This window comes from Populus trichocarpa, chromosome 18, assembly GCF_000002775.5.
Source record: "Populus trichocarpa isolate Nisqually-1 chromosome 18, P.trichocarpa_v4.1, whole genome shotgun sequence".
In the NCBI taxonomy this organism is placed as follows: domain Eukaryota; kingdom Viridiplantae; phylum Streptophyta; class Magnoliopsida; order Malpighiales; family Salicaceae; genus Populus; species Populus trichocarpa.
In genome coordinates, this window is record NC_037302.2 from 12,205,481 (window position 1) to 12,217,586 (window position 12,106).

Sequence of the window (12,106 nt, forward strand, 5' to 3'; positions counted from 1 at the left end):
TCACATACTAAATGATTATATGGTAATTAAATTTACATTGCTATGTGGGTAAACTTAAATTAATCAAAACAATATTATTTTATTTTTTTATATATAAAATATTAAAGTAATATATCATTTTAAAAAAATTAAATTATAATTTTGACCGAGTATATTAATTTATCTAGGTCAACTTCCACTTAATATTTTTTTTTTTAAAAAACCCGGCTAAAAATAGACAGAGTGGATCTAGCAGCCAAACCTTGTTTAATGCTTAGAGGATTTTCGTCCATCAATCATATATTTCTCCTATCACTGTTTTCTACACGTAATTCATTTTTCGATTCTTGTATATAAATCAAGTTGGTTACCTAAAGTAGACGTATAAGCTAACCCTCCCTTGGAACTTTCTCATAGCTTCGATTGAGTGAAATACACACACTATATTATAAGATACTTTTTCACGCTATATTACAAGTCCAATCAAGTTTTTATTAAATTTTTTTTAAAAAGTATAACTTAACTGATCAGACCCTAAGTTTATTTTCTAAAAATCATCAATTCAAGTCTTACGAATTTCAAGACTATTAGAAACTTACATGATCATTAACTTCAGGGTCCATGAGATTAGTCAAGGTGCGCGCAAGCTGGTCCGGATATCTATTTTAATAATTTTTTTTTATTAAACATGAAAAATAAAATATTTAGATATTATTAACATGGGATGATCTAATCGATTTTACATATATATTTTCAACAAAAAAAATGTTTTTAAAAAACATACTTTACTGTAATACTACACACGCCGTCAATGGAACACATCACAAATTTGAAGCACCAAAGATTCAAAGCATAGAAAGCCTAATTCCAATCTAACTCAGGGAGTAGCCACAACAAATTGATGAATTCCTGGTTCAGCTCACCTAAATTACATTTCTCACCTTCCTCCCATTTGATTTCTCACACACTCAACATTAAATAAGAGAAAACAACATTTTACCCTCACACGTGGCAGTGTACCCTAAAAGCAATAATCCCCCGCACTCAACTCCATTCTTATCCACTGACGTCTCCGTGATTCTTATTCAAATTATTTAAATATTTCAATATTAAAAATAATTTTTAAAAATAAAAAAATATTATTTTAATATATTTTATTTAAAAAGTAATCACTGCCATAATCCAAACAATCTTCTAGTTTGCAAAACTTATTACTTTTTTAAAAATAAAAACTTCCGTATGAGTCATTTCGATAATTGTTAGCAAGTTAATTTAGAGGTTGTTTAAAATTATGTTTTTGTGTGTTTATTATGAAAAAACATTACATTATTTTATTAATGTTTTCTAATGATTTTGGTATTGATTTTATAATAAAAAATTAATTATTTATATATATATTTTTTTAAAAAAATACTATTCAAAAAATATAATATACTGAATTTCTAATTAAAATGAACAAGAAATTAACCTAACAAAAACCTAATTAACTCCATCGAATCTTGAATGATTTAATTAATTTCGTGAATCTTGTACCGATATAACACTAAGAGAGTGTTTGTTTTTGCTGTAGTTGTTGTGGTTGCGGTTGGAAAAAAGTGATTTTAAAAAAAGTACTTTTTCTGTGTATATATTTTGTGTGTTTGGTTAAAAGTGTGGTGTGACTTTATTGTGGTAAAAATATGTTTGGTTAAAACTGTGGTTGCGGTTGATATAGTACCTAAAATGACTAAAAAGGACATAAATGAAATAATTCTTTGTGTTAAGAGGAAATACAACATTTTGTCCAAATACATACCGGCAAAAAAATAAATTGTTATTTGTTTTTACAAAATAAACATCATTGTCCCATCAAACTATTTGCAATGCCATCACGAATATAATCCATACGCGACGCCCTTTGGTGCCCTCGTGGTTGTGATTGTGTAACGACATCGGGAAAAGTATCAGGAGGAACAAAATCTGGATGACTATCAAACTTGTTGAATGCAACATCTTGGCTCGACTTCCGCCGAATGTAGTTATGCAGCGCCATTGATGCGACAACAATTTTAACTTGTGATTCATAAGGAAACTCAGGCATGTTTTGCAAGATTCACCATCTTTTCTTCCAAACTCCAAATGTACGTTCGATTACACATCGTAAGGATGAATGGACTCGGTTGAATAGTTCCTCCCGACTTCGCGGTTGTCCTCGTCGACAAAATTCTAGAAGATGATATCTCTCCCCTCTATATGGACCCAAGTAACCGTACTCATTCGGATATCCCGAATCAACGAGATAATACTTCCCTGCATAAAATTAATTATTGTTTAATGCTTACTTCTTATTTCATATAAAAGAAAATTAGACCAACTACTCAACAACCCTATGTTTGGCGGATGAATACCTTCCGGTGGCCTCGGAAATTGTATGTTTGTATTTCCGATCGCCTCATAAAATATTCTTGTATCATGTGCACTACCTTCCCACCCAGCCCAAACAAATGTAAATTGCATGTCAAAGCTACATGCTGCCATTATATTTTGCGTCAGTACACCTTTTCTACCAATAAATGGGATTTGATTTTCTTATGATACACATGCACGTACATGTGTTCCATCAATCGCTCCAATGCAATTCTACAAAAACAAAAAATTTGTTGCCGAATATTTTTAATTCTACTTAAATCTTTGATTGTAACCTTTTGAAATATAATAACAACTTGTAAAAAGTATTTTTTTTTACCTTGAAATGGGGCATGTATCTCGGATTCATTGCAATTTCCAGTGGTGTTGCTGTGAATTCTGGATCTACTGGTCTGATTAAATCATCAGCTAGCACGGACACAAAACGAAGAACTTCGTTGAAATTTCTGGACACGGTTTCACCTGAATGTTGAAACCTCTCCTGAACTTCCCTGTTCGAAGCGCCTAGAGCTAAAGTGTAGAGAAACATGCCTACCTTCTCAATAACACTCATCTGTCTAGACGGTTTCAACCCGTACATTGTTTCCAACTCAAGAGACAAACTCTTAAATGTGTCTGCATCCATCCGAAACATGTTCACACAACGCACCCAATGCCCATTTAAAATTTCAATCAACCATCGCATTCCAGTGTTGTATGAAACCATACATGGTTCTTTATAAACATACGCATTGTGATACAAAGCCAGTGCTCCAGCAGTGCATATGACTAATTTAGTGTGATCACACTCTCTATGCCAAAATAAATCGCCACTGTCATTATCATCCTGTTGATTTTGGTCGTCGTCCTGCAACTCGTTGTTATTGTTCCTATAACCAGCATCGAAACTACCTCCAAAACCACTTCCAGAACTTGTACCAGCAAACCCATCAGACACATACCGACCAACATTATTCATAACATTTTCATAATGGTCATCAAAAAGCGCATTAAACCAATTCGCATCCATATCTACAAACACAACTGAATATCAATTTTGAACCTGCATAGTAGCGATAAAAAAAAATGTTCATGGAATAATATGTGTTGAATATTTTTGACGTTAATGGCGGCCTTAACACAAAACATTTACGTTTGAGCAATCCCTAATAATCGAACATATTTTACTTATATGAAACTTATTTAATATTTTCCAGCACAACCATTATTTCAATTCTCAAAACATTATTCATACACATGGGAATGCTTGAAATATTTGTTGGCAGCCGGAAAAATATAAAAACTTATCATTCAGCTTATAAATTGAAAAACACATAAATGAACTTGCTTTATTGACTATAAACAGCAGCCCTATCAGCTTTACCCTCTGAATTTGTTTACAAAACATAAAGATGAAGCTTTATTAACTAAACAGCAGCCCTCAAATGAATAACTAACCTTCTAAATTCAATGCACTTGACTTGGCAGTGTAAAACATCAACAAAACCTTCTCAAAACAGCTTACAATACACGTGGGAATGCTTGCAATATTTGTGGGCAGCCAATTAAAATGTTTTGGAATGACAATGCAGCTTAAATAGAAACCACACACACAACACAAACCACAACTCTTGACTGGCATACCCATTAGCAACCCGAATGTGTACCATGAACAACCATTCAACCCAGCAACTCCCATTCAAACCATTATTAGCCATTCAAGTCAGCAACAATAATTCACAACAGTATCAGCCATTCAAGTGAGCAACAATAATTCACAGCAGTTTCAGCAATTCAAGTCAACAAGAATCATACACAGCAATAACTAACATTCAACAAATTAGCATCCATTCAACTCAGAAATCAACCATCAAAGCCGTTAAATTACAATATCCAATTCAAAGCTGAAAAAGCAAACTCAACACAAAGTTTTTCAGCCTTTCAAACAAGTCTATAGAAGTCAACATGAAACCTAAAAGTACAGCTTGTAACAGGTACAACAACAGCTGTTACAGACATCTCAAACATAACCAATTAGCCTACAGCTACAAATACAAGGAAGTGCTCAACATATCATACGTTACAAATTAGAAACCTGGGAAAAATCAGCAACGGCAGAACCGTTTGCATCAACCATTTGGCAACAACACAGCCGCAGCAACACCTCATGTATTGCATATCACCATAAGGATTGGTATTGTAATCTTTTAACTGCGAAAAACACATAACCATGCAATATGTTAACGACTCATTGACATAAAAACCAAACATGGTAAGTGTGTTAAACATTGAAACAACACTTCAAATATGAAGTGCATGCAATACTTACCAAAACATATAACACACAACAAAATTTACTTGCTGCTACATATAACACACAATAATATACATAACTCTAAGTGTTCCCTATATCAAATGTACACTTACATCAAGGTTTGTAGCTTGCCCTTCGCTCGAACATTAATTTCAGCCACTGAATTTTTCGGTCCAAATCACCAATTGCTGCCCACATTTCCCTCCTACTTCTAACCATAAAAAACTCAGTTGCAAAACAATACAGCTCACTGCCGAACACCACTTCCTCAATGGAGTGAAACTCCGTCATCACCTCTTCTATGCTACATCCTTTTTTTTATCAAAAACACTTGACGTGCATTCACTCTTGCTAGACACACTATCAACCAACTTATCTAAACGCGAAAACAATTGCGATCCCCTTCCGGCACCTCTTTTTTTTTTCTCATTTTGTTGGGAACTTTGTTGCACACCTTTTCTCTTCCCACTACTACCAGTGGGATTGCTTGTGCTGTTGGCAAAAGTGACACCAGCAACCATATTATTGACATCGGCAACAAAATTTGGTAGACTATCCTCCTCAGAATCTCCACTACCTTTCTCAATATGAGGGTCCTCATTAACTGCGTTAGTTTGCCTTTCATTGACACCATCTTCATCAGCATTCAGACCCTGTGATGGAGCCTAAGCATACTGACCAGTAGCAACAGTGTTTGTAAACATGATATCATATTTACAACACAACGTGGGATCGATTCCAGCATGCCTAAACTTTCTTGCTCCGCGTATCTCCTACAAGAAGGGATAATCAAGAAAAAAAATGCATCAAAAAATAATGTACCAGCACTCAATTAAACAGTTTTTTACAGCTTTAAACAAACTGAAAAAAAACAGACCTGGCTTTTAGCTTTCCACCATTCATCAGGTGCCGAAATTGTTCCAAGTTCAGCACTCCAGCCTACTCCTGTTTCAGAAATCAACCTTTTCCATATTCTCCAATCTTTTTTAATTTCGTCCCACTTATTCTTTAATTGTGCTTTCGTTAATGCATGGCTAGTTTGATCCTTAAAGCCATTCATAACATATTTCCACCCAGCTTTGTCGAAATGTGTGTTGGGTCGCATACCTTGCTCAATTGCTTTAATACATATGTCACAAAAAGCGTGCAACATCTCTCTAGTCCAACAAGCCTTATCTTGTGATTGAGAATCGTCCATGTTCTCGGTTAAAATGTTTTGTCTAATATACAATTAAAGCGTTAATTTCCTAGAGGCATTGTAAAGGACATGGAATGCACAATCTATTTTAATTAAATCGCCAACTTAAATAAAACATGCAATTTAAGAACATAGACTTACATAATCAGCTTAACACTTTAATTGGCAGGTTTATTTACATTTATGTTTCTACAAGCCAATGTTTTCATTTCCTACGCATAATCTGTCAATTATGTAATATTATATTAGATGCTGAGATTTCTTAGATATAATTTTCTCATGTGTTTAATGACATAATCAGACGTTGTATAGAGCAGATAACTGGCTTCAGTCCCATTTTCAGCAGCTTGATATTCACACAGGTTTTATGTTTATACCCATTCAACTGAGACAATAAAACTAACAATTAAACATATGTAAAGCACAGCAACTGAAAATGTAATTGTTGAACCGAAACAGAGCTTAAAAATCTAACAATTACACAAATGTAAAACCTGGAAATTCTCAGAAAATGTTCAATTAAACACAAAAATGTTCAACCGAAACAGACATAATCAAATGTAACAATTACAGACATGTTAATTCTTAGAAAACACACAACAACTGAAAAGTAAAGATTAAGTACTTGTGCAACCAAAACAGAGAAACTTACCTTGAATTTACTTGTGCACCGCCACAGAGATTGGTAAGATGCTTGTTCTTGAGCTTTCCAGGAGACTGATTTCTATGCCCTTTTTGGTTTTGGCAAAGAAAACAGTGTGAAGAGGAAATTATAGTTAGAGAAAGCCATTTTGTATGTTTGTGGCAACAGATAAGGCATGATATATACAGTTGTTTGGGTACAATTACAAGATAATTACCTTGGTGAGTGCGTGTCTTCTTCAACCACGAAAGGAGTTCATCGGGGCAGCAGATCGGTGGCAGATGGGCTTGATCTACACTCGGCTACAAACACTGGTGACTGGGTTCGGTCTCTGTGAGAGCATGGAGAGTGTGTGTAGGTGTGTTTGACACGGCGAAGCTGCGAGGAGGATGATGAATTTTGAGACAAGGGAAGCTGTGGTGGAGGAGAGCTCAGCTGCTTGGGAGGCGAATGTGGAGGAGGATAGACGACAGTTGAGGAGGACAGATAGGGCTAATTAATTTTTTTTGGTAAAGGAAAGTTATGTTGCTGTTTTTCTGAACAGCAGCCACGACAAAAGCAAGGTAGAGTTGCTTTTGCTAATCCAGCGTTTGCAATACAATTTTGTGTGGGCCCCATGTTCTTAAAACCGTGGGCAGCTGTTAACCAAACAGCTTGTAAAATGCAACCGCAGGAAACGTGGACGCTACCACGTAGCCAAACGGCCTCTAAATATTTAAAATATTATAATTTTAATAAAAAATTACTCACTATTAATCTACCAATCCAATAACCTAATAATTTTTTTAACCGGTACCGGATCAAGTATCATAGATATACTTTTTAGATTAGCTCACCAAAGTTTACACTTTGATATCTTTAATTTCAAGATTCAAAAGATAATATGTCAAATAAGAATGAGAAAACAGAAAATCCAACCAATAACTCAATGAAACGTGTAAAACCTAAGCTAAGATCATTACAGCTAATTATTTCCTTTCCAGAACAGCTCACGCGCTTCTAATCATTACAGCTAATTAGTCATGTCTATAAATATTACACCATCAAAGCATGGTGAATCCTAACTCCCGAGAGAGCTGTCCTGTCGTAAAATTATCCCCGCCCGAAACAAACCCAAAATATATCCGGGAAATCCCTCGCCGGAAAAGGTATTTTCCGGCGAGATTTCGTGGTTTGAGATAGAATGAGGAAAAACGCGAAGAAGGTGAACCAGCAAGTGAAGATGGATCACTCAATGGATGAGAAAACAGAGAAAGTGAAAAATTCAAAGCAGAGAATGAAGAAGAGGTCGAGATTATTGACATACAAAGAGTTGCCAGATTATTTGCAAGATAATGAGTATATATTGGATTACTATCGATGCGAATGGCCTTTAAAGGATGCATTTTTTAGCGTATTTTCTTGGCACAACGAAACTCTCAATGTCTGGACGTAAGTATTTAATTATTAATTTACAGATCAAATAACATGAATACTTGCGTTTTTTTATATAAATTACTGTGAAATGAAACTTGAAAATTTACTTGTGCCTGCAGCCATTTAGGGGGTTTCTTAATATTTCTGGGATTGCTGGTTTTGAGTTTCATGGAGGAGAGCACGGAGAATATTGAAGGTTTAATCACCAGTTTCTCCAGGTTTCTTCTGCTTTGGAATTTTCCTTTTTTTTTTTTTTTTCATTTTTGGTTCGACGGGGGATGGTTTTTTGAGTTGATTGTTTTGTTTTGGTGCGGGACTCACAGAGCAAAAGTTTCTGGACCGCTGATGACACTGATGATGATGAAGAAGAATCAAGACTTGAACGTCTCAGATAATCATATCTTTCCTGTAAGTTTTTTTTTTTTATTTTCTCTCGGGGTATTTTCAGCTTTCTAATATTGTTCTTCGAAGATGATGATCATAAGGAATGACTGTGATAGGTAGGGACAGCATCTTGTGATTTTTTTTATTCCATTAATAACTCTTGGCCACACCATGTGATGCACTGATGGTGTAATTTAAATTTCTCTCCTTTTCTTTTTTAGAAAAGGAAACCCTTTTGAATGATATCCTCTTTGAAGATGATGATCATAAGGAATGACTGTTTTGATTTACTTATATTAAAAATAAAATAAAAAAATTATTATTTTGATATAAAAATATTTTAAAAATAATATGTTTTTTAAAATTATTTTTTTAAAAAATATATTAAAATATTGTACGCCCCGTGTATTGGATGATGTGGACATCACATGTGAAATCCCTGTGCGTCTAGGGATATGGAATTCAAATGGGCCAAAAGAAAATTATTTTGTCATATCTTTACGATAAAGAAGTGGGAGCACGGGGGGGCGGTGTCGATATGGGTGATTCTTGTCGTGTAAAAGTTTCCACAAGGAAATGAAAGATTCCTTCCGTGATTTCTTGACCGCCATTACCACGAATAGGGAAGCAGCTCAGCACCTGGCATATCTCCTCTTTTCTCAAATCTTTGCATGTATGATCACAAATGTTTGACCAGCCATTATTTTTGCTTTTATTGTTGCTGAGACTTGAGATGCATGTCTTAGAGAGGGATTTGCTTTGTGTTATGTTATTACACTCAAGAATAATCAACGAAAACTGAGAAAAATCTCAATCCCACGTCTTGAATTGTTCTAAAGTTCAGATGATATACTTGTTAAGTTGGTAAAGCACATCGAAATTTTTATCTGTAAAAATTAAGAAGGATATGGGTTATAGATGCAAGGGGGGTGAAAAATCTTTGCACTAGTAACATAAATCTTGTATAGGTATGTATTATATATCAGGAGATTTCATACATAAGAAAAAAATCATTTGCTTCTGCGCAGGATTCGGTCTTAATGAGGCACATTTCACAGCAATCAGTCTTCCATAAGCAGGATGGTTCTGATAAGGTTATTCCTAGATGGCCATGGTTTGTTTTCCTATCTGGGGCGATGATGTGCTTGGTCTGCAGCTCCCTCTCCCACCTCCTTGCTTGCCATTCCAAACGCTTCAATTTGTTCTTCTGGCGCCTAGATTATGCTGGCATCTCCCTTATGATAGTTTGTTCATTCTTTGCTCCCATCTATTATGCCTTCTATTGCAACCCCTATCCACGGTTCTTTTATCTAACCTCCATAACTGTGCTTGGTGTACTTGCAATCATCACCCTCCTTGCGCCTGTTTTTTCCACTCCTCGTTTCAGACCTTTCAGGGCCACCCTCTTCCTCATCATGGGTTTTTCAGGGGTGATTCCTGCAGCACACGCAGTTGTCCTCCACTGGGGGCATCCACATATATTTGTATCCCTCGGATATGAGCTTGTTATGGCAATTTTCTACACTGCAGGAGTTGGTTTTTACATCACTAGAATACCAGAACGTTTGAAGCCTGGTGCATTTGACATTGCTGGGCACAGCCATCAGATTTTTCACGTGTTTGTTGTTCTAGCAGCACTTTCTCACTGTGCTGCCACACTAGTTATGATGGATTTTCGCCGGAGATCTCCAGCGTGTGCATGTTAATTAGGCATTTTGCACTTAGCTCACTACTTATTGACAGCAGTGAAAGCATGTTTTCATGAATTCTCTCTCGTGTCATTGTATTATTATGAAGTATCTTTAGTTCTACTCAAAATAGAGAATAGTTCCTTCATATTCTTCGCAATCATGATGGATTTTAGCACGTAATTAGCTATGTGGCTTGTGTTTTCCTTCATGCAGAATTTATTTTCAATGAAAAAAAAGAGAAAAAGTATGCAATCATTTACAACATATTTTTTGGAGTCTAGGAAAAAATTATAATCGCAAACCAAAAAATATCTGCATGTATTTAATTATATAAATTAAGAATTATATATCATAATAAATATATAAAAAAAATCATTGAATTAAATTAAAAAATTAAAAGATAAATGTCTTTTAAGATATATGAATCTGGTTGTCTTGGATAACTTTGTTTATTGGAATTAACTTATTTTTTAATAGAATGATAATAAAAAAAAAATACAAAAGAGTTGGTTAGATTAATTTTTTTTAACACAAAATACATCCATGTATCGTTAAAGTGTTTGTTAAAGTGTTTTGTGAGAGAAAATATTAATAATAATCATGAATTTAAAATCTAACATATATTGGATGAAATTTGTTTATAAATGTATTGAGATGACAACATATTATATCGATTTGAGTAAACCTGGATTATGAAACTGTGATAACTCTATAAAAAGTAAATTGAAAAAAATTAATTACAACATTCAATTCCTAATCAACTTAATGTTAAAGGATGAAATTGAAAATAAAAATATTCAATTAAAAAAAAAACTCGAGTTAACTAAGATTAACTTGTCAAATCTACGATTAATTTTGTTAAAATTTGATAACAAGAAGTGTTTTTTTTAAGTCAAGTAAAAAAAACCTTTTAAAAACAAACAAACAGTATTTTATATATATTAATTTTAAAGGGTTAAAAATATAATAAATTAAAAAAAAATTAAAATACACTTGGATTTATCCACATGTTTAGCCCATAAAAAACCTAGTGGTAGGGCATGAAAGAGGCCTAGCTTTTGAGCCAAGCCTTTTTTCTCCGTGACATGTTTCTGGTTTCCCTTTTTTATAAAAAAAATATTAAAGGGTGAACAACCCTTTAATCTTTTATACAAAATAATATTGATGATGCAGTGTACATTGGCTTAGTTTTTAGTTACAAAGGGTCGTAAGCTCTATATTTTTTTTATTAAAAATCTTAATTTTTAATATATTTTTAATTTAAAATATCTGAAAAGTATTTTAAACACCTTGATAAACCCATATATGACATAAAAAAATCCAAAAATTCATTGAAAAAAATCAAAATTAACCTAAACCCAAAAAACTTCTCGAATTTAAATCTACCATCTCAAGTAAGAAAAAAAAAAACATCTAGGATAAATTTTTCTTATCAAATAAAATCATTTGACATCATAATTAACTTTTTTCATGGCTTAAATTAATGTCAACTAAGAGTTTTTCTTTTTATCACTGAAATCCATTAAATTTTTCTCTCGTTTCTCAAGAATTGAAAATAAATAAAAACAAAATCTTATATTAAAATTAAAATTTTAAAATATTAATGAACCAAAAGTTTATAATTTATAAAGTAAGATAACGAAGTAAGATTTTTGATCCAATTTTAAAATTACCATCCATTCTCTCTCTCTCTCTCTCTCTCCCCCCTTTACCACTCTATTCTTTTTCTTTCCATCTTTGCACTTCATCAATAAATTTAAATTAACTGGACTTTATTCGGGCCACAAAAATATGAAATCGCCTACAATAAAATATGATGACCAAAATGAAAAAAACTCTCACATGAGTACACATTGAATTGTTTCTTGGTCCTATATATGTGCAAAAATCTACAGTGTTATAACATTTTAGAGTTTCTTGTAATTATAATGGGACTGTTTCTTTAAGTTTAATCTGCCCTGTTCACTTACCAAAGATGGTGATTCCATGTAACTTCGTGAATACATAACTACATATATAAGCTTTACATGTTTGGCAAATGATTCAATATCTTATTCATAAACTAACTTGGTGTTAATGTTGCCTAGATTTGCAAG

The 12,106-nt window shown here is 33.6% G+C and overlaps 1 protein-coding gene and 1 pseudogene across 1 annotated transcript; one reads left to right on the forward strand and one right to left on the reverse strand.

Annotated features, from left to right (window-relative positions):
• Positions 1-4,792: 4,792 nt before the first annotated feature.
• Positions 4,793-6,009, reverse strand: LOC127904722 (L10-interacting MYB domain-containing protein-like; annotated as a pseudogene).
• A 1,554-nt stretch (positions 6,010-7,563) lies between these two features.
• Positions 7,564-10,155, forward strand: LOC7493372 (heptahelical transmembrane protein 2). Its single transcript, XM_024589630.2, has 4 exons — positions 7,564-7,950; positions 8,055-8,153; positions 8,259-8,343; positions 9,348-10,155. Exons 1-4 carry the CDS (start codon positions 7,703-7,705, stop codon positions 10,023-10,025), a joined length of 1,110 nt encoding a protein of 369 aa, XP_024445398.1. The 5' UTR covers positions 7,564-7,702; the 3' UTR covers positions 10,026-10,155.
• Positions 10,156-12,106: the final 1,951 nt, after the last annotated feature.